The sequence below is a fragment of the Pholis gunnellus genome (assembly GCF_910591455.1).
Source record: "Pholis gunnellus genome assembly, chromosome: 4".
NCBI classification, from domain to species: domain Eukaryota; kingdom Metazoa; phylum Chordata; class Actinopteri; order Perciformes; family Pholidae; genus Pholis; species Pholis gunnellus.
In genome coordinates, this window is record NC_136530.1 from 3,565,905 (window position 1) to 3,589,271 (window position 23,367).

Here is a 23,367-nt window from a genome sequence, read left to right on the forward strand (position 1 = left end):
TAAATAAGACCGTACATATTTTAATACAGCGATGAAACCCCTGTACAAGTTCAACAAAAAAAAAATCATTACCCTCCCCTCCCTCATCCATCCTCCAAACAAAGGACTCTTCTCCCCCCCCTCCCACCTCAGGGTGCATACTACTGTACATTTCTGAAGGGCCCTCGTCACCACAACCCCCGAGATGAAAGCATTGTGGGTGGGACAGCCAGCGGAGGTGAGGCGGAGACAGAACTCGGCGCCGATTGCTCTCATCAGTAAAGACAACTAAACAATAAGTGTCCTTCTGCTTAAACGCTTCTGAACTTGAGGCTTTTCGTTTCATCTTTTTTTTTCCTTGTTCGCCGTCCTCGTGGGGGTTGACACACACGCACGCACACACACACACACGCGCACACACACTTGAGTTTTCTACCGTTTCACCCATCAACTCCTCACCGTTTCTATTCCTCTAAAATAGCCCTACCCTGCAGCTATTCTCTAGCTAAGGGCACTGAAATCAGTCGACAGCAGCAGCAGGTCTGGGTGCTTTACAGTGAAGTGTGTGTATAGGTGTGCGTTTGTGTGACAGCAAGGAAGCAGTGAAATGGGTGTGTGACAGTAGCTTTATGTAGTGATCCTGTAAAGTCCAATCAAAACTCCTTAAAATCTAAAAAAAAAAAAAAAAGGCGGTGACGTCTTCTCTGCGTTGCTTTAACCTTTGGCTAAATAAACAGGGGAGTCCAGCTACGATGCCACAAACACACACCCGACACACACACACACACACACACACACACATCAGTAATTCTCAGGCAAGGAGATGAGAGCAGAAGGCAGGAGCAGAAGCTCACGGGCAGACTTATCGATAAATCAAAAATCATTAATTTCAATCAACTGCTTTAATTTTTCACATTTCCGTTCTGGTAAAAACAAAAACACACAAAAAAAACAGACGAGAAATGTCTTGTTTCACGTCCGTGTGCGGTGACCGTGGATGAAATGTGAGTGTGTGGTAATCGAGGTGCATTTCCACGTTGACTAGTTATGACGGGAGATCAACAAAAAAGTGTGCTTCGCTAAAATGACATCTCCTTAACAAGATTGTTTCGACTACACAAAAAAAACAAAAACTGATTCTTTCGTTTAACAAAAACAGCGTTCTCCTATAATATGCGCGATCCTATCTAGGGGAAGAAAAAAAAAAAAAAGAAAAAAAAAGAAGAGGAACAGAAATCAAGAGCTATAAAAAAAAAAATGGCAAACTCAGCAGCAAATCTCATTTTCGAATTTTCTCTTTCCGACTCTCCTCTGATCTACCGTCTGAGTAGATTTCTATGGAACAACTTGTGCAGCCATTTTAAATCGGCTTCTAAATACGATGGACTCAAAACGCCGCCACCTACAGCGGGACAAGATCGGGGAAGAAAGAGGAGGATTACGTTTAGGCCCCCCCCCCCCCCCCAGGGCTGATATGAGGCGGTGACTGAGTGAATGGGGCTCGATTCCTCTCTCTTCCATCCATTCATATTGTCATCTGAAGAGGGTTTCCGCCGCTCTTTACTTGCCCTCTTCTGGTTTGATGGCCTGCGGTTTGATGGGGCCGGTCCGGATGGGCTTGGCCGAGGAGATGGGGGGTTTGTCGGGGTCCGGGCGGTCGCCCATGGCCTGGTGGTTTGGGGCGGAGGCGTCGAGCGGGGGTTTCCCCCCCTGATCGAGCCGCGACACTTTGCTGACTTGCGGGGCCTTGAGCTGCTGCTGCTCCGAGAAGAACTTATGAGTGGCCTGGAGCACCTCGGCCCGCTGCTTTGCCTGCAGAGTGACGAAGACACGATTCAAAATATAAGCCAAAGCCACCAAATCACTGAAAGATTACTTCATCATCAGATAAAACGGGGAACCAGACCTTTAGGTCCTGCTCAGCCTTCATAGCCTGCGTGCCTCTGGGAGCGAGCGAGGGACCAGGAGGTCCTCTGGGAGGGTGCTGGCTGTGCTGTGGGTGCTGAGGGTGCAGAGGGCGGGGATGGGGCATGAGACCACCGCCCATATTGGGCGACATCGGGGGGCCCATGGGAGAGCGCTGGACGCCTCCAGCAAACGAGTTAACGTGAGGAGGTCGAACCAGAGGAGACACGATGTTGGGCTGAGACAGAATCTGAAATGAAGAGGAAGAAACGGGAAATAAATGGGTTGCTTGACATTTTGTGCTAATACCCATCCATCTAAATACAGGTGTGATTAATCTACCTGTGGGTTGAACTGGCCAGGGAAGTGCTGTGTCATCCTCATGCCGGCAGAGCTCGCCTGGAACTGCTTCTGGTACAGCATGCTGTTGATCTTACTGGACTGGCTGCTGGGAGACGTGGAGCTCGCTCTGCAGGCGGAGGAGGAAGCGGTCATCATAAATGACAAACATCTTATGAATAAAGAAATGACAGACTTGTTGGCGCTGCTTGTGAACACACATCTTTACATTTGTTGTATACGAGTCGCTCATGTCTGATGTGAATCTATAGGGGGTACCTGTAATGGCTGGAGGTGGGCGTGGTGCTCCGGGCGCCGATAGGAGGGGTTCCGGGCTTCACATCCATCCCACCGCCAAAGAGTTTCAGATCCATGTCCATCTGCAAAGCGTCAACACACAAAAACTGTTCCAACTCTAAATCAGCAAGAGTGTGTCTGAGATTCACACTACAGGAGGGTTTCTCAACCTCTCATCTTAAGGCCGACTTCAGATTCTTTAAAAAAAAAGAAATAATTGAGAAACAAAAACATAAAAAAGGATAGGTCTTATGCTACTGCCAGCTGTATTGACCTGAATAAATATTTAGTTTACCCTCACCCCCTGCCATTATAAATTCATATTTAATGTATTCATATTTCATCACTACATGCTTTGGAGCTTTTACTAGAGCGGGGTCATCTCCCACGTCTCTCTGGTTTAAAACAGAACGATGCATGTGTTTCACTTCATACGAGGGAACAGTAGCTAGCCAACAACTCTCTCTACTTGATAAGTTGTGATTGTCGTGGTGACACGCAAAAGTCTGTGAAATTATGCATTTTAATGACATTTTGTATTTATGCTAGTGTTGAACTATCTATATATAAGGATAACTAGCTTTAAATGACTCCCAGTGGTTGAGAATAAGCAGCTCTGCAGTACCTTGCTGGTCGGAGGCGGCATCATGCCGTGGTTGGGGCCCATGATGCCTCGGTATGGCTGAGAGACCGGGGGCTGCCGGTTGATGTTGGGGGGCTGAGCCTGGGGAGGAGTGGGAGGCAGCGCCAGGAGGGGCTGGCCTCCACCCGAGCCAAAGTTAGACAGGGACAGCTGGGAGCTGGGCATCGAGACCGTCATCTGGAGAGAGATTAAGACACGCAAACGATCAAACTTCCACCAGTCAAAAGGAAATTATGCTGCTTTAAACCACTGGATTAAGGTCTTTGGTTAACCACTAACACAAGCGATATGAGAGGTTTATAATCCTCATGTTTGCATGCGGGTTACCTGTTGCATTGCAGAGCTGGGCGACTGGGTGTTGCTGTAGTAGCTACTCTGGCCGTGTTGTTGGACCTGTCCCGAGTACATGTTAGAATGCTGACTCATCCCCTGTCGGGCCTGAAACACAGACACAGATATGTCAGATGGAACACATAAACGCATTAATAAATAAATATAGATGTCAGTAAGGCGTTGGGTCAATACCATGAGGCTGAGTGGAACAGATCCTTTGTGCAGACTGGTTACCTGCAGCAGGTGCGTGTCGATCAGCTGGGAGCCTCCCATGCCAGAGGGCTGGTTGAGCTGCGGCTCAAACAGAATGGGAATGTGCTGGGTGGAGGAGGCCTGCTGATAGGCCAGACTAGACTGAGGCTTGCCGAGCTCAGACGCCTGGACGCCGGCATAGCTGTGCAGCGACGGCCCCGACAGCATCATGGAGGGCTGCGACAGGCTGCTCTGCATGAACGCCTGCTGAGACCTGAGGACGGATCAGGACGTGGGATCGGAATGAGCGAACAACGGCACACTGGCGGTTCAGCAGTACTGTGCGTTGTTGGAGCAGAGAACAGAATACGAGTGCGGTGTTGTGAGTTACCTGTAAGGCTGCAGCGAGGAGCTGAACAGGTCCTGTTGCTGGGAGACTGGGGGACCAGTGCTGAGTCCGAGCTGAGCCTGATGTGTGTGTTGGTGTTGGTGTTGGTGCTGATGTTGGTGTTGGTGCTGATGCTGATGTTGGTGTTGGTGCTGCGGCTGATGTTGGTGTTGGTGCTGCGGCTGATGTTGGTGTTGGTGCTGCGGCTGATGTTGGTGTTGGTGCTGCGGCTGACCTTGCAGTGGAGCGTAGATAGGGATGGGAATCTGCTGCACTGCTGTCGGCTATAAAAAAAAAGGTGGAGAAGAAACACAGGTAGTTTTACCTCCAACATTAAAAAAACAATCCTGCAGCATGTTGCTGAAACAGAAAATCTTACCTGTGAGATGCCGGGCTGGAAGCCCTGCTGCTGCGCCAAGGAGGGAGGCGCCAAGCGAGGGTGGGGGGTACTGAAGAGGTGGCTAGTGTCCATGTAGAACGCTGGAATCTGAGCTGCAGAACCTCGACAGACATGGGTTTCAATATTAGCTATTTAGTCTTTAAAATACGAAACTAAATATCTACAAATCAAAATAGATCGGTGGATGAACATGTTGAATCGGTGCCATGCGTCTTCTCACCTGCTGCAGACTGAGAGACGTACACCTGCGGGGTCTGCTGCTGCTGGGCCAGGAGGGCCGGCACGCAGCCCAGCTGAGAGAAGCTGCTGCTGCTGCTGCTGCTGCTGGAGGACAGACTTCCACCCTGCAGCTGCTGGGGCTTCACCTTGCAGATGTTGGGGGGGTCAGAGGCCGTGGTGGTCTTGGTGCTGAGCGATGACGTCGTATAGGTGCCAGCACCTGCGGGGGTGGAGATGAACACATGGTGAATACAAAGAGATCACAATGGAGGCCCTCACACAAGAGGAAATCCCAAAACAAAAACACACAAGTATGTTAAGCTAGCTGATCACTGGAGTTTCTGGTTGGCCGCTGCCTCGATCGGTCTAAAATACGTCCACAGCAGTACAATGCTTTGCTCCTGTGCTGGTACTCTCCTACTCAGAACTTGGGGTGTGCCGTCTACTGTAGGTGATGCACCGACTATGGATTACCTCATACAACCCCCCCCCCTTCTAATTTGGAGTCATGTTACCTGACAGTGAGGTGCTGGGGGTGACAGAAGCCACGGGGATCTGCGGTATGGAGGTGGAGGAGAAGGTGGAGTACGAGGACGCACAGGAGGTGATGGGGGAGGAAGAGGACGTGGCCGGAGAGTTCTTCTCCAGACTCGGGGAGTTCTCCCACGCCTTACGAGCCGATTCCATCTGAGGAGGAGACAGAAAGAAAACAAACGCTCAGGTTGTGTTTCACTGAAACGTTTCGTAACGGGACTCAAAACAACTTAAACTTTCTCTACGTACCTTTAGTGTCAGGTCAACGGTAGCGGGAGAGACGGTGCTGAGGCTGGAGCTCTGCTGCAGGGTCTCTCGTCGAGGCAATGAGTGCGGTAGCGCCACCTGAAAACGCATCAAAGACACCCCAGTGTTTAGGATTAAAGCATCGGTATCATGGCACAAGTGATCTCTTCAAATGTTAAAAAAAAAATAGCTGTACAAAACAAGGATGTGTTCTCACATTTGCCACCAAACTCTCTTCTATTTTGTTCACTCCTGTAGCAACACTGTCAGCCAGTGAGGAGGAGGGAGTGGTGTAGTCGGTGACAGACTCCTGAGAGGGAAAGACATAAATTCAGTACTGCAGAAATACTACTTAAAAGCGTACAGGGTTCAGGGTTCGGTGTATTAACAGCCTAAAAAGGAACAATGTAGGGCTGTCAAACGCGGGCAAAAATGTGAATATTTGTTCTGTATTCAAAGCCTGGCTGTGTGCTCATGTGACACTGACGTACCTTAGAGTTACTGTTGTACTCCGCTAAGGGGACCGTGATCATGCCCTCGATGTCTCCTCCCAGCTCTGGTACTGTGGTGTCACTGGTGGGAGGACTGGAGTCTGTGGCTCTACTGACAACTCCTCCGGGGACTCCTCCCTCCATCCCCTCCCCCTCTCCTCCACGTGCGTCTTTGGCCTTGCGGTTCTTTAAAGAGCGCTCTTTACCGATGGGACCTGGCTTGTACTCCTTGGTTTCCACTGGTTCCAAGTCAGGAAGCTGGAGAGAAGGACAGATTCAATATTTAAATGAATTCATAGGTTGATGTTGTTGTTCAAACAGCGAGTTTCCTCCACGGCTGAGTTACCTTCTGTGTTTTGATCGGGCCAGCTCGAGGTTGTTTCTGTCTCTGTTCTTTGGGAGCAGGTAGTTTGTTTTCAGAGACAGCTTCTAGCAACGCTGGAACTCCATCACTGTCGGTGCTGCCCGCAGACGACGGCGCTCCAAACTGAATACAGTCTATTGCCAATTCCACGCCGCCCTCTGATCCAGGCTTCACACCCTGAAACGACACATTTGAAGGTTTATCATTTAGCCAAAGGATCGTACGCTGCACAAAAGAAGACGGGCGTGTTCAACCTACCTCAATGACAGCGCCAGTAAAGGAGGTAAGAGGTTTGTTCCAGGCACTCACAGAAGGTGGCTGGGGAGGGCTGATGGGACCAACTGGAATAAACACATTACATGCATCAGACCAGAGCTGGCTGATAAATCCACTCCTGCATCACAAGATTCAGGAACCGAGACAAATTTAAGACATCTTTTTCCAACGAGAATCGAATTATCCACTCACGCTTCTTGACATCAGGAAGGACAATGGAGCCCGCCACCTTGTTCTCCCACAGTTCCGTACCCAGGGTGCTGTGCGTCTGCGCAGGCGCGGGAGGTAAACTCTTTGAGGTAAAGTCCACAGTGGCAGCGGGGATGGAGGGCAGTGGAGCCACTGTTCCTTCCAGAGTCTGGGGGGACGCGGCGGGCTGGGAGGGGGCGAGGTGAGGATGCTGGGGAGCAGAAATGAGGGGTTGTGGTGGGGCCTGAGGTGTAGGGACTACAGGAGGCTGAGACTGTGAGGACTGTTGTTGTTGCTGCTGTTGTTGTTGTTGTTGTTGTTGTTGCTGCGATGACTGCTTTTTAGCAAATCTTGGTGGCAGCTTTCCTCCGCCCCCTCTGCCCTTCTCACCAGAGCCTTTTTTACTCCAGTTCTGTAGGAAGAGAATAAGTAAATTATACTGTGTCAAGGTATTGCATCGCTGTTTTTAAACTATGTGGTGGAAGCCCTCCTCTTACCTGAGGCGTCTGCTCTTCCTTTTTCCGTTTCTCTTCGTCCTGCAGGCGTTTCTGTTGCTTGCGGGACACCACCTCAGTGAAGCCGTCGTCGTTGGTGTTGGACTGTGGGTCCTCTGTGGTGGTGACCTCAGGGTGGTCATCAATGATCACAACACCTATAGTGACGGGACAAAAAGCGGATCGAGACATTTACATTCAAGGTTGTGATCGAGCCGAGCGTAGGTTCCTGGCTTAGTGTCAAGAGTACGACTGTGTTTACTTACTGGCGTAATTGTTCAGATCAAACTGAGAGAGGGCGTTCTCTTTGGGCTTCTTAGCGGCCTGTTTGGCCTCATCTTTGCGCCGGCCGGACTGGTCTTTCGTAGGCCTCTGGGACGCTCCTCCAGCTGTTTGTGCTCCACCTTCTGAGTTCTGCTGGGCCGCAGGGCTGTTTGTATCAGAGACGCATGTTAGGGACATAGAAAAATGAAATAAGAGACTACGCGACACATTTTAATGTTGGTGAGAACAAGTGTAGTGGTGAAGGAGCCTGACACACTTAAAATGTAAATTAATTCTGTCATGATATGAGAACTGTGCAAAAAAAGGCCTCTTTTGTAGAAGACGAACAGCTCGAGTGTTGATGCACCAGATAGATGAAGAGAGAAAATGTTCAAATGCTTCTGTCGAGGTACAATTGGAGTCTAAAAATACGACCACATATTTAGCGATTTTTAACACTTTGATGGACAATTACAGCACACTTGAATAAAGTAATCTAACCAAGTGGAGAATCCTTGTAACAGCCGAAGGCAATATCGGCAAGAGCTTCCTGATACACGTAGTTTCTGCACTAGTGCAATGCACTGCAACCATTAATGAGGAAGAACACCAGACAAAAGGTTTATTGTGGGTAAATAAACCTCCAGTATTATTCTACTGCACACTGTTCGTTGAGGCAGCTTCATTGTGTTAAGTAGTTAATGTAAGCAGACAAACAAAGTAAATGCTTAACAACACACAAAAGCCCGATTGTTCAAAACTCACCCTTTGCGGCCGGTTTTGGCCCCTCCCCTCCTCTCCCCCTTGGCCCCTGCGTAGCTCCGGCTCGGTTTGGCTCCGCTGTTGCCTCTACGATTCTGCCTCTCTGCAGGCCTCTGACTTGAGAAACTCCTCTTGGCCGCGGGAGCCCCATCGCGTCTTGGAGTCACCCCTCCATCGGGAGGGCTTCTATTGGGGGTCAAAGAGCCCTGGGGGGGTGCAGGAGCCTGGGCAGAGGCAGCGGCTGCTTCATTAGCGGCTTCCAGTGCTCCTTTCCTTTCTTCCCGCTCTCTCCTTTCGTTGAAGTCGCTGCTCTCGGACGCAGTCTCCCATTCCTCGTTGGCTTGATCCGAAGAGTTCTGGTTGGACAAGTCGGGCGACTTGGTGCCGACCGCAGCGATGGTGGAGCTGCTGGTCTCAGGCAAGGGTGCATCCGTAGGGGAGGACAAGTCGGTTGCTGACGTAGCGGCTGCCACTTCAGCAGGCACAGTGACGGGGGTTCCTGGAGCTCTAGACAGGGTCGGGGAGAGAGAGCTGGGGGCCGGGGCAGAGCTAGAGACAGCAGGCACTGGGAGTAGAGGGACAGGACTTGGGGCTGTTTCTCCGCTAGCTAACACTGCAGCCTCCCGCTCCTTCAAGCGCCTGAAGCGGGGAGGTTTATCTTGCCTCGGGGGCCGTGCTGGTCTGGACCGACGAGGCCTTTCTCTACTACTCTGGGGAGCCATGTCTCCAAATTTCTTGCCATCAGACCGAGGGTGTCGTCGGTCAGCTGCAGGATTGTCATATCTTGACGTGGACTCGGTGTCCTCAGGTCTGAATGTCTCCATGGGTTTAGAGGGCCACTGAGAAGAGGACTCTCTAGCTCCTGGCCGTCTGAGAGGGCCTGAGCGAGGGCCGCCGCGCTCCCTCGCCCCACCTCGTCTACTGTATAACCCTCCTCTTCCTCGCCGAGAAGGCTCTCCTTTCTGGAGGAATCCTGGCTTGGGTCTGCCGTCATCATCCCCTCTGGGTCCAACCCTTTCCCCCATGTGAGGCGGTCCAAAGCCTGGCTTGTGGGGCCCAGGCCGGGGCTCCCCAGGGAGCTCTCGTCTCAATGGATGGCTAGGTTTGGTGCTCGGCTCACGGTCAGACGGTCCAGTATCACTGGCAGACTCTCTCCCACCTTCACTTTCAGAATCTGTGTCTGAACCACGGCGCCGTCTACGTTTTGGTATAACCTCAAAGTCTGAGCTCTCGCTGCGCGTTTCGCTTTCTTCCCTGTTGCGAAAGGCGGCAGCGCCTCCAACAGCAGGTAAATCAGAGCGTGAACGGGGCTCTCTGTAATTGAACTCTGCTCGGCTTCGACCGCGACCCCCCCTGCTTCGGCCGCCATAAGTTCCCCGGTAGCTCCGTCCTCTGGCGTAATACTCCCCTCGACCGCGTGCTTTGAAATTTGAGTCGGCAGGCCACTCTCTATCTCTATCTCTGTCTCGGTCTCTGTCTCTGTCCATTTCCTTCTCCCTCTCACGTTCCCGCTCCCTCTCCTCTCGCCGGTAGGAACGTGGAGGAAGATTGGACTCTTTCCTGGAGGGCAGTTTGGGTTCTGGGTGTTTTTCATTGCTGGGCGGTTTGTCTGCTTTCTCCTCCTGAGAGGAAGAGGTGGGAGGCCCAGTTGAAGGCTGGGAGTCTCTGACTCTCTGATGGCCAGTCGGTGTTTCCTCGGCCTCAGGAGCTTCTCTCTTGCTCTCACCCTGAGGTCTGGAGCCCTCAGACACAGCGGCAGCTGCAGAAGGAGGTTTGGATGGCTGATCCTTTTTGGACCGGTCCCCTCTTTCCCCTCTCTCCCCTCTCTCACCTCTCTCACCTCTCTCGTGACGCTTCTCTCTCTCTTCTCTTTGTTCTCGCTCTTCTTTCATGTCCCTTAGGACAGGCTTCTTTATTGGCCCAGACCTGCGGACGGGTCTCTCTCCCCCTGGTCCTTCTCTGCGTCCGGCACTTGATCTAGCAGCCCAGCGCAGCTCAGCTTTCTGCTTGCTGGAAGCTGGCAGAGGCAGCTTCTCTTGTTTGTGTAATCCATCAGCAGGAGGTGTAGCCCTGTTGCTAGTCACCGCAGCTTGGGGGTAGAGTTCATTCTGGGGCTGATCATCAGCCCGTTCTCCCGTGTCCTGCAGCTCTAGAGATTTCGTTCCCAGGGATAGCCCATCAAACCTGGGCTCATCCAGCTTGAGGGAGTGGCTGGAGCCCTGGGAGACACTCCTCTGGAGCATAGCCTGACCAAGAGCTTCTACCTCTTCCCCACTGGGTAGGCCCGGCTCCTCAGCATCAAAGGCTGAGCCTACGGGGACCCCGTCTAGAGGGACTGGCGGGTCCTCTGGGTCCTGGATGAACGCTGACAGGGACTCTGTAGGGTCCTGGAAGAAGTTAGTTTTATGAGAGTCCAATGCACTGTGGTCCTGGGGATACATCGCTGGGAGACCCCGGTCCAGATCCAAAGCAGAGTCCATCCTGTAGAGACACAATTGTTATTAGGTATAGCCACGTGCAGAATATAAAAGATTTTTCTTTTGTTGTCAAGTACTTCTATTTACCTCGGCTCCTTGTTGTCATCCTGTCCTTTTGGGGGAGTTACAGACGGCAGCGGCTCCGACTGAGGGTACGGGTCCGCTCCCCAAACCATGCGCGAGTCTGAAGGCAGGCCGTGGTCACGGATTGGTCGGGTCAAATGGTCGAAGGAGTCAGAGCTGGAGCTGGAGTTGTCACCAGGCTCTCTGCGCACAATCTGCTTAGGAGGCATCCTCCCTGGAGACGACAACACAGAGCAACGTTAACGCCCAGGTTTTCCTTTCATAATGGCCAAAATGTTTTTCATCACATTATAAATGTTATTTATGTCTATTTTAGACAGAAAAAAGGGGGGGAAAAGCCTGAGCTTCTTCGTAAATAATGACAATACACAATTAAAAACACTTAATCTATTGAGCCATGCAAGTTACTGCATTTTCCACAACACTGTCCTGCAAATACTTCAGAATAAAAGCCTTGTGTTGACAAATGAAGGGATTCCATCCACATAAAGAAGTTAGATGGCTCTTATTTTGAAATAGGTGTTCTACAGATATACGCATTGAAACTGTTGTAATGCTGCTGGTATGATGTCAATATACTGTCAAAATATAATTTTCCTTTTTTATTTCTGCTGTGAATCGTGAGCGACATGCGGAAAAAAATCTGCTGACGAGCTGCTGGGCGTAAACGGGTTCTCTGGCACATCTGTCGGCACATTAATCACAAACAAAGATACTCATACACTCTGTAATACACATAACTCCCTACCAGGGTGAATGTTAGCTGGCATGTCCATGGGAGGACGTCCTGACATCATGCGGGGGTCCATGTAGGACTGCATCATGAGCCAGCGGGGGTCAAACCCCATGGAGGCCAGGTGCTGGTGGTGGGGGCCGATGGGTTGATACATGGAGCGGTGTTGTTGTTGTTGTTGCGGCGGTGGAGCTGGAATGCCACCACCACCACCACCACCACCACCACCACCTGATGGAGACACGGAGCCCCCACTCTGGTGCTGCTGTTGTTGCCATTGTTGCTGCTTCATCTGCTCCTACAAGACACAACAGGAAACGAAAAGTTAAGATCAATAAAGCCAATTTGCTTCTCATGGTATCCACTACATCAAAAGAAAGAGGTTGTCTTATAAAAGTTATATCTGGTTGTTCGGACAACACACTGCTTTGACATTTGCCACCTATGATCACTAAATGCACTTTTACTTATAAAGTAAACATGTCCTCTGTGGAAAAATGTAAATGACCTTTAAATGTTCTTTTCTTATGTTCATTTTAAAGTGTAAAAAAACCACTACTGTTCATTATCAAGTCCCCTACTAGACCTCTAGTCGCTGACACACCCACATACTACGATTTAGCGAGCAGTAATTGACTGAAGAAGCCAGATGTGGAAGTCATTACCTGCTGTCGGAGGAAACGAGGCGGTAAAGACTTTTGAAACTGTTTGGAATAGCCTGAGGTAAGAGAGGGACGCATGGCAGCTGCTGCTTCTCCCTCCAGCTGTGGTGGTGCCACAGGGACTTCCTCACCGCTGGGGGTGTCCATGTGAGGCAGAGACAGTAAGGGCTCATCCACTGCGGGACAACAAAACCAAACGGGCATCAATGACTGAAAGAATGGCAGCCAGTCGCCAACTGTACAACGATCATTTACACGCAAGCTAGCTCACCTCTGTTGTCCTCTATGTTGAAATAGTCTCGGATAGGCACCGTTGTCCTGTCGGTCTGGTTCTCCTCAATCAGCGGGACGACCTCAACCGAGGAGCTCTCTTCCTCGCTCTGGGGCTCTGGCGCTACGGCCACAGGTCTCTGGACGGGGGGGCTGGGCTCGCGAGGCAAGAGCACCTCCTCCTCCTCCTCCTCCTCCTCCTCCTCCTCTAGAGTTGGTTCTACGCTCTCTAGTTCTCGCTCCACCCTCTCCTCGTCTCGGTCCACCATCTCAGGTACGGGAGCTTCCACGATCGGGGCCTGCGATTCTGAAACTGGGATCGAAGGCTCTGGACTGGACACGCGAGCGGGAGCTGATGAGGACTCTTCGTCTTGGACAGCTTCCTCTTCATCATTGGCGGTCGGAGGAAGAGGAGCTTTGTCCTCATTTGCCGGGCGGTGTTTTTCATTGAGACGTTTAAGTTTTTCAGCGCAAGCGGCGAGCCGCTGTTCATCCATCCGCCGTTCCTCTTCATCCCTCCGCCGCCTCGCTCGCTCTACGGCTTCAGAAACTTCTTGAGGCTTCTTGCGCTTCTGTCGCCAGGCTTCAGGGTCCTCGTCGGCACCGGGTGCTGCTGCAGCCTGTGGTTTGGTCACACGTTGGGCTCCGCCACCGACAGCACGACTGGCGCCCTAGAGGATCGAGAAATGAGATACAGATACAGACTCATCACCTTGCTGGTAAATAAACAGTGCACGCATGATTAGAGGATTGTGTATCGCATATCCAGCTTTACCTGGTAGTCCTGCGGGGCAGCGGACTTATTGTACTGCCCCATACTGCCAGGTGATGGCGCTCTGGGATCACCATCGGCCCATGAGGTTTTACCGGCCCCACGGTCCTCCTGACCGTCCGGTGGCCGGGATCGCATACGCTCCACTTTACCCATCCACTCCCTGAAAATAATGTCACAGGTTATTCAATATCCCCAGTTCACCAGCTCTCTTAAGCTTTGACAACTTCTATCATTTCTGAATCCTTTTACTTTGCATCAACTATTTATATAGGCTGATATGCAATAACCATTTGGCACATAAAATCATCCATTATACAGTGTGTTCTATCTGCTATTTATGGATGTCCATTATATTTTGTCCTGTTCTTGAGTCAGCTTCACAATACATTTACTAAACATGTGAAACTCATCGAGTATGTGAGGCTAAACATTTACTTTGTTTTTCCAGGTTTTAGTACATTTACTTCAAATCATTTTTGCATCGCTGTCCGCCATCAAGTCATACCACACGGCTTCAGATATTTAATGCAAAGTGTAATTCGAACCACACATGTAATGCATTTTGGGTAAATAGATAGAACGTTGAATGAATGATAATAATTCTTTCCATTAAATGATCTAAATGACGCTAAATAATGAATTCAAGAAAATCAAAGTGTTGAAAAGGACGACTTACCAGTTTTCTCTTTTCTCCTTAGAACCATGGTTTTCTTCATCGTCGCTGAAGTTTAGTTTCTCGGTGTAGTCGACCTCCATCTGAGCTCCTGGAGAGCAGAAGGGACGGGGTTGAGAGATGCATTTTTTTCCTACTGATTTTAGTTTACCACTGAAGTTCAAAGGTCTGGCTACTAACCTGCCCAGCCCTCATCAGTATCGGTGTCTAAGTTGTCCAGCTCTTTAAGTTCCGTTGCGCTGATGATAGAGGGTCTGTCTGGGTCCTGGTGCCAGGACTGAGGGTGGCCCTGCTGGGGCCGTACTGGACGAGGACCCCTCACCATCCAACACGGGGGGAAAAAAAAAAAAAGAGGAAAGCACATTATGGCACCTGGTCTGGAAAACTAACAACTGCTTTTTTACTCAACTCTATACAAGGTTAACCATGAAGATGGGAACTCACTTCGCTCCGTCTTGTGGAACAGGGTATCTGAGGTTTGCTTGCCCTGGAGCGAAAGTCATCTGAGGATAGGCGTGGAACATCTACAAGACAAAGACGGGAATCATCACGCAGGCTCAAGACGAGATAAACACAACAACTACAGACTAACTGTGATGTGGTCTGTCCAGAACATAAAACTAAGACGTACGTAGGGTGGCATCATGCTCCTGAAAGCAGGGTCGAAGTGAGTTGGCACCCCGGCGGGAGGCTGCTGCCCCCCGTTAAGTTTAGGCTGAGCAGGAAGGGCAGAGGGGGGCTCTCTGCCGTCCCTGTTCTCCCTCTGAACGTCAGTGGTTACGGTTCGTCCAGGCTCCTCGGCTTCCCCCGGTGGTGTAGAGGTACCAAGGCCCGTACCAAGGCCCGTACCACCCTCCTCCGGAGCCTTGATGTCCATCTCAGGGGGGATGGGTGCAGTGATCAAATTCCTGCCTCCACCCTCACGCCAACTGCCAACATCTAACACGACAGGAGAGGAAAATTATAATTTGACTTTACTTACAGCGCCTGTGGTTTCCCGAACATCAGGCAGAGCCCAGTGGACGTTTACGTGCACGAGCGTGGCCTTACTTTGAGGTCTGAGGCTGGGGCCTGGTCCATAAGGCTCCTCTTCTTGCTCGTCCCCTTTCTCCGCCTCACCAGCCGCCTGCAAGCTGGGAAACTCCTGTTGAAAATGGCTGCTCACACGAGGGGCACCTGTACGATACGAGCACATTATTAGGAATGCAATACAGTGACTCGCGGAGAAGCATTGAGAGGTCTACCACATTCAGTAGAGACCAGATGGTCCATGCAGACTGTAATGTTTGAGTGTTGTAGACGTAGAGAGGATTTGTTCCTCTGTTCGTTTGGACACAAGAAGGAATAGTGTTCACAACTTCAAAAAATAAAAACTCCAAGAAGGACCACAGCTTGTCTGCGTTTCATGAGTCGGGGTCATGTTTAAGGGAGCAGGTGAAGAGCACATTTACCCTCTGGCTGCGTCGGCTTGCTGTTGGCCCAGGAGCGGCTGGCCCCGATAGAAGGCTCTTGTGGTGGGATCACTGGTGGTTTGATCGGGGGTGGCGGTGTTTCTGATTGCCTGTGGCGCATAAAAACAGGACAGTTTCTAACAAACACTCATGAAACATGGTTTACAGACTCCTCTATCTTAGGATGTGGTTACACAGCAAAATCAGGAAAAGGTTGATTATCAAATGAGATAAATTGTCCGGATTGTGCCCACATGCTGTCCACACTAGGACTGGGCCATATGGATACAAATCTTATCATGATTCAGGTGATTTTATAGGGTTTTGAATACTCTTGTGTGAATTAAATACTTGACAAATGAAATATACTGAGTATTTTCTCACTTATTTTCTAAGAAATTTGAGTTCTGTTAGGTTATTATCAATTTAGATTAAGCAATTGTCTGTCCGGATATATCATTTTATCACGATATGAATCCACTGAAAGACAATAAATTGTCCTCCTTCGTCCACACCTCACTGATATCCGAACTCGATGCGAGCCGGGCCACCTCTGCATGTGGTCTGTATGATCAGATTTCAATATGAGCTACATCCGATCTCGACGCGAACGAACTTAACCGTTAATGCATCCTGACGTGATCGGATGACAAAGTGTCAATGAAAAGACAAGTGTAGCCGCGGCCTTAAGACGCTTCCAGTTACTCTGTTGTGCTTAACATACACCTTCATTTAGAGAAGAGCTATGATAGGTTTGATGAGTTTACCTCTCCTCCGCTCCCTCGGGTCGAGATGCCCAGCCACTACCGTCTTTGGGGACGATGTTGACGTTGGGGTCGTTTCCCTTGTTCTCTGCCTTCAGACTGGGCAGGTTGGCCGGTGGGGGCATGCGCCGGCTGGCAGCAACTTTGCCCAAACTTTGGAGCCCATGTCTAGCAGCCACTGAAGAAACATTTCACACGCAGGAGAACAGCAAGATATAGGGTTTTTTTAAGAGGACTAGGAAAGCACTTTATTATCCTTAAACATTATATCGTTCAACTGAACTCAATGAAGACAAACATTTACTGCAACGACACTCCATACATTGCATGCAGTACTAACAGGGCACAATAGTGTGGGCTTACCTGCAGTTTTCTGGGTTTCCAGAGATTTGCCCTTGTAGGTGTTGAAGAGGCTAAGGGTTGCATACTTTGTTTTGCCATCCTTTGCCTTGGTGCTTTGTCCTGACTTCTCTGACATTTCGCTTGAAACTCATTGAGTCTGGTCCTCTGGCCTCGCCCCCAGAACCAGCCTCCTGCAGACCCAGGGTGAGAGGAAACACAAGAACAGAAAGGGTGAGGAGGTTATTGGCTCTGGACACTAAACCATAACGAATATCTCTGAATCGCTTTAGAGTCTGGTGCTGGTTTACAAAGCTGCCGTACATCTGCTCTTCTGGAGACAAATGGTTTAGGAAGAAAAACCAAACTATGCTTTTGTGCAACATCTCTCTCTCTCTCTGCAACATGGAGTTTGGGCAGAGTGCATTAATCATTAGACTTATTTGTATTGAAGGTAAGTTGAGGACAGTGAGTCACCGACCTGCAGTGACTTCATGAATGTAACTGACAGGAGACACAGAATTTAATAAAGTTTTATGAACTGTGGATCGACCACGTCTGGCCGCTACCCGATCCAATTAATACGGTGAGTATTTGTTTCGATACTGATTTGGTGGATTGGAGAACCCCTAAATTTATTTGCGAAACTACAGATTTGCAGACACAACATAAGACTAATAAGTCTAGACTGAACGCCATCTGGTCTGGTCCACCAATGACCAAACGCCAATTGCATTGTAGTAGGGGGGGCGGCACAAGGCAGGCAGAAAGTGAATGAGAGTGAGCAGCACCATGGACAGAGATACAGCATGTTCAGGGCTGCAGTGTCTTTCCTAAGTCACACAGAGGTCATTTATTATTAACGGAGCAGTGGTGGAACAGTGTGTGTGTGTGTGTGTGTGTGTGTGTGTGTGTGTGTGTGTGTTGGGGGGGAGGTGACAGCTCTGATGAGCTCAGACTATCTGCAACTTGGTCTTGGAACATCCACTTAAAAGGAAAAGTCCTTTCAACAACCTGGCTCGTATTTTGTAAAATACTGTGAAATGCGATGATTCGGTCAGTCCTTGACCGAAGTAGTTCTTAGTCGACTAACACGCATACAATGTTGTCGACTAATCGATTAGTTGATTTAATCTAAAACTGTGTTTCTCCACAAAGAAATCACTCAAAAGCACCACTTTAAATCTTGTGTTTACCAGAGTTTTGAAATAATGAATTCTGCAAGAATTGCAAAATAATCTTAGTCAACTAACAAACGAACGAACACTACCCTACCAATGAGAGCCCAAATCATAAGAAATGTCTTTAAATAGCAGTACAGCTCCTTTGTAGTTCATTTTTCTAGTTCAACTGATACTTGATTATGTTTTGTGGTATTACGCTATAAAAAGGAAAACGTACTTAAAATAAGGTATCGTCTAAAATAATCATATTTGGGTGGCTCCACTTAAAAAAAATGTGGTATTGTGAGGGCATCATTATTGTCTTTACACTGGTGTTAACTTGTGCATCAAATAGCTTTTGTGCCTCTGCAGCAGGCGTCCCAAGTGTCCATTAACAGTACGTAGAGCGCCGTGTTGTAGCTTATGTGCGCCTCTTCAAATGAGCACCGAAGCAACGGGACAGTGCAGGTCTTCTACAGACACTCTGGCTTAGTTTCTTCTCCAACATTTTTCCAGTTCTGGTAGTGGTTGCTGACCACTGAAAGCCGAGACGAGGAATGGCGACTTTGATGCATCTGAGGCTTTAAAATCTGCACGTACACTCTCCAGCTGTCTGAAAAGACACCGAAGCCGGGCACTTTGAAATCTGAAGAGACGACAACATGTTTTAGTGTTTTCACCGGTCTCAGTCTGTTTGGCCAAAACACGGACAAAGTAGTACCCGTCGACCTAAGTGCCGTGACAAACCTGCCCACTTCAGAGTACACTGGACACATATTTGTGGATTTGTGTGCCCTCGCTATGTACAGCGACAAAATTAAAAAGACAAAATTAAAATGGACGAAACTGTAGTTGAAAACCAAGCTGAGTGTGGCTTCTGTATTTGGCAGAGGAGACGGATCACAAACACAATTTAAACAATTGACAAGTGAAACAGACGCATTCCATCATCATTATAAATCAATGGCTCTAGTACAGAATTGTCATGCGCGGCAGTGATGCTTGACAGGAGGTGTGGAGGGAAAACGATTTGAATGGAGCAGGAACACTTTGATTATCAAGTACTCTGTAAACTGCATCACTGCAGGGAGTCTATCAAAGTAGTAGTAGAGCAGTAGACTCTTGGTGATTGAGGGCGTTTGCCTGTCTCTCACTCACCACAGAACACACACGGGTTACATTCAACACGACTGATACAAATCTGGGTTTTTAAGAATGCCCTATTGGGTAATGGTGTAAAGACTGGACCTTTACATCCTCTATGCAAAACCCCCCACATTGACCGTTCGCTAAGCCCCACCCCCCCACTGCTACTCCATCAAGCTGTCAGAGCTAAGTGACCGCGGCCAACATGTTCACTAACTGCACTCCCTGAATAAAAATGATGACATTTTTGGGGAAGCGGACAGAAGGGTCTGTGATATGCGTTTGAAGGATATATCTCCAGGATGTCAGACTGATTCTGTAAACAGGTCAAGAAGCTAAAGCTACTGTGTTTAAAGTGAACCAGCACATCACCTGGAGATCCAGACAGAAGACGATGAAGTTAAGGAACACTGTTCCTGTAAAGCCGGGTGGGTCCTTCTTCACGGCTCCAATTAATAGAAAGCTAAAGCAGCACGTGTGACATTCAATATACCTTTAGCAGCTAGGGTAGCGCAGAAGGGCTAACGGTAGTCAATGATGTGCTAAAGTACTCTGCTACTGTTAGCTCCACAGGCTTTTATGTATCACTATGACACGCATCCCAGGCAAAACGTTGAAGCATGACCAGCTCAAAACCCAGCCTGAAATTTAAGTAAAATCTGAAACGTCTGCGTCACAGTCTATGGAGCGGAGCCGGATAGTTCTCAGACTCTGGTCCGAGCTGGCGGATGCTACGCTATGACCGGCCAGACTGAGTCTGAGTGTCAGGACTTGGTGAAGGGTCATTATGTTCAGGTTGTGGATCATTGACTGCAGTTCACTATTAATACAGGATACCATTACAATCAAACCATTCTTCTCTTCTCTGCAGCATGCCTGTGAATGAGTGTTGCTTATACGGTCTTACGCCCTAATAGCCCATTAACGAGACTCTTCTGCACTGCAGGTTCCAGCCTAATTCCAGACTCAACCAGCGGGTCGGCTCAGATGACTTGTGTGTACAGTTCCAATGCACCTAAATCTGTTGTTTAAAGTGGGTCACGGCTCTGACCCGTCTAATGCAACAGTTAAGTCACATAATGAGAAGTCATGTCGATGGCCTAAATGATGGCAGCAGTCTTGTGTTTCATTGTCCCTTTTGGTTTTCTATTGTAATGCTACAATGCAATGCTTTATTAATATACCTGTTCAACGAGCATAAACATGTAGCTAAGGGGATGTTTCAAACCGCTCTGTCCGGTGTCTCTCTGCCAGTTTATACAACCACAGCGCACAAGATCTGCCCATAAGCAAATTGCAAGAGCAGAATTAAAACAAAGGTTGTCTGGGTGTAGTCTAAACGGCTTAGCTTGGGTTGTTCTTGTAAACGTATCTGCTGGCGGAGACAAAGCAGCGGTACCTGCAGGCAGAAAATCACGTCAGCGGAGCGAGGAAGACGGGAGGAATGACGGACTGTGCTCTTCATAAACTTCACTCAGGAATATGATTTAATCCGTCGACGTTTTAGATTAGTTTCCAGTGAAATATCACCGAGTATGTAAAGTGACTTTGCTTCTGTAAACATTACTGTTGCTGCTCTAGCAGTTCAGTTATACTAGCCAAAGTTACAGCAACGAGACTACAGTTTTCATATTAAATAAGTATGCTAAGTGGGCGGTGGACATAAACATAAAAAGATACTGGATTACTGGTCCGTAGATAAACAATGCATTGCTATATCCATTAATTGAACATCTACCAACTCATATTCACTTTGATCAGGCTCATTGCACACATCTTCTGACAAAAAGCATGGAAGAAGACGAGGATCGGAAGCCACTTAAGATTATTGTGGTTCTCAAACACCAGGCAATCGATACCACTGAGATGGTCTCCCCTGGGAGATGTCAGTAATTTCAATGAGCACACCACAAACTGAAGGGTGACTATGTGTGCTTTTTCCCCTCCCTATTAGATGCTTAAAGGCTTGGGTTCAATGGACAAATGCTGTGTTGCTGGAAATGGCAATTTGAGTTAAGACACATGGGAACACTTTAGGGGACTAACTGATGCAGTGTGCAACTACGTTTGATATCCAGCCTAGTTAAAGAGTCGGGTTTATTGAGAAGAGAATTACAATACAGAAATGATTAGCATTTGTTGTTTTCTTCAACTCATTGCTAAAGCCCCCCCCCCCCCCCCCAAACAAAAAGATACTAGATCTATTGATCAGATCATGTCACTGACTGGCCAATATATGCAAATAGCCTTCCTATAACTATTCAGATCCTGAACCATGTATATATATATATATGCCAATTAGTAAGCCACCAGGTGGTTTCCACATCTGCTAGAGTTTATTAATCATTGAGAGCCCTTCCCACCCCCCAATCCTGCTCAGCTCCTAATCGTACAGACTCACACAATACAAATGTGCTCCTTTAAGACCACATCTGTCGGATCTGCAACACATCGAAATTGAAAAAGGAAAGCACGGTGCTAGTCTGAACGCAAGACTGCACATCATGAAAATGAGGAACACATCTCAGTTCAACGCCAGCACATTTAGCACCCGAGAAACAAAAGCCTTAATGTTAAGCCAATTGTGTTACACTATTGTGAGGTTTCTGTAAATCCCTGATTGGGGAGTCGGCAGGCCATCCTTCTCCATGAATCAAAACTACACCGGCAGGGAGCAGAGGCCCACTTCGCCCGGAACTCCACCACACCGGTCTCTGAGAACACTTTAAATGTGCACCCACACACACAAACACATGTGAACATAATTTATTTTATTTTATGCAGAATGAGAAGCAGTTACGAGAACAGGCCGCCGAGCATTGCATCGTTTAGCACAGTTTCGTTTCTCGCTGGTCGCCATCACATCCACTCTTCAGCCCCCCTTTTCCTTCAGTGGCCAAAAGCATGCTAACACTAGCTTAGCGCGGTGTGAACACCAACACATCAGCTACTGTGGGGGCTAAACTTCCATCATTTTATTTTCTTTAACCTCGCACGACATGCAGACCCACCTGCCACCGCCGGTGCCTTCTTTGTCCTCTCGTCTGATGTGCGGCCCGACTTGAATCCCGATGTCGGCCTGGTTTGAGGTGGACGAACGTGTGTGTCTGGCCGGCGGATTACAAAAGCTGGCTAGCCTGCTAACGATGGTTAGCTACGTTAGCTACTGCCAACAAACCGCTCCACCACATGCACGGCGACTAGTTTTTCTGTGTCTTCGGCGCCGTTTCAAGCCGCCGGTCTGTCCTCGTGTGTTCGGCCGTTACTGTGGGAGCCGGTGCGCGGTGGTCTCGTGGTTCCGTGTCTATCCACGCCCGTTATCTCGTGTCACACCGTTTTTTCCTTAGTTGTGTGTGAGGCCCCGCTCGCGCCGCGGCCTGTCGCATAATCAAAGATGGCAGACCGTTTGTTGCCAGATTTATCGTCTCATCCCCCCATCTCAAACCCGAAACCCCCTATATGTCATTCAGAGAAGAGACCGACACCTACATTCTTACGATGGCATCCTGCACAAAACTGTACAGATCTTTCATTCTAACAAAAAGTTCATTGTACAAATTAGTTATACTGTACATATTGGTTATAGTATCCTTTTCCGTATTTTTATTGTAAACATTCAGTCTTATATTTATGTTATGGCAAATTCATTGAATAAACTTGGCAGTAAATCTTATTCTGATTTAAATCATTTGTAGATCTACTGTATAGATAAGCATGTATTTAACCATATAAAGCCCCAAAAAGAAAACCATTTCTTGTTAATATACATTCTGTTAAGGTTAGTGGCTAAACATTATAATAAAATGTAGTAAGCACATGCAGCTATATTATATAGTAGAGAATAAGAGGCAATTAAAACACACAGTAATAAAACTGCTAATAAAGTCACAATCACTGTGTGAATACACTTCTATACACATTTTACATTGAAACTTGTTAAGAAATACTGTTATGTTGGCTGGAGTAATAATTACGGCTGCTTATAGTATCGTTTGGGTTGAGGAGAGTGATTGGATTCATTTAAACGAGGTTGTCCTAAATGAAGCCAATTGTTGTTTATAATATAGCTATTATTGTATGAGTGGTACCTATAGTGTACATGTATAGGTCTATAAAATGGTTACATTCACAGGTTACAGTTTGGTAACTGAGGTGTTGAAGTGTGCAGCCACACAAACACAGCTGAATTTTAAAAAAAGATCAAATAAATACATCCTCAAATCTCAAATCTCAGTCATCCCTCGGATAACATTAATTTCATAGGTAACCCCAAACCTGGCAACCCAAAACATTCACGCGTGGACGAGTCTTCTTCCGGGGTTTGTCGGTGGTTGGCGAGAGGCGGTTAGTTTGAAGACTGATAGGTCCATCTTAAAATTAGTCCACAATCATTATTGATTAATGCACGTTATTTCTTTCATCTGTCTATCTGTCTGTCTGTCGACCTCAAAACCAAGAAAAGCCTACTACTCTCTATTTTTTTATGTCCAAAACGCCAACAATGAACTTATTGAT

The 23,367-nt window shown here is 48.3% G+C and overlaps 1 protein-coding gene across 1 annotated transcript; it reads right to left on the reverse strand.

Moving 5' to 3' along the window:
* Positions 1–559: 559 nt before the first annotated feature.
* prrc2c (proline-rich coiled-coil 2C) lies at positions 560–22,156 on the reverse strand. The gene is made up of 34 exons (XM_079158507.1): positions 21,864–22,156; positions 16,568–16,737; positions 16,208–16,382; positions 15,441–15,550; positions 15,040–15,165; positions 14,621–14,928; positions 14,434–14,513; positions 14,170–14,306; positions 13,993–14,080; positions 13,317–13,476; positions 12,543–13,212; positions 12,275–12,447; positions 11,625–11,907; positions 10,880–11,090; positions 8,319–10,796; positions 7,556–7,719; positions 7,293–7,447; positions 6,799–7,207; positions 6,589–6,671; positions 6,313–6,507; positions 5,967–6,224; positions 5,693–5,785; positions 5,479–5,574; positions 5,211–5,382; positions 4,697–4,915; positions 4,456–4,568; positions 4,080–4,360; positions 3,731–3,962; positions 3,491–3,601; positions 3,146–3,340; positions 2,503–2,603; positions 2,227–2,353; positions 1,886–2,134; positions 560–1,791 (listed from the first exon to the last, which is right to left on the reverse strand). The coding sequence occupies exons 2-34, from the start codon at positions 16,680–16,682 to the stop codon at positions 1,540–1,542; spliced, it is 8,619 nt and encodes a 2,872-aa protein (XP_079014633.1). The 5' UTR covers positions 16,683–16,737; positions 21,864–22,156; the 3' UTR covers positions 560–1,539.
* Positions 22,157–23,367: the final 1,211 nt, after the last annotated feature.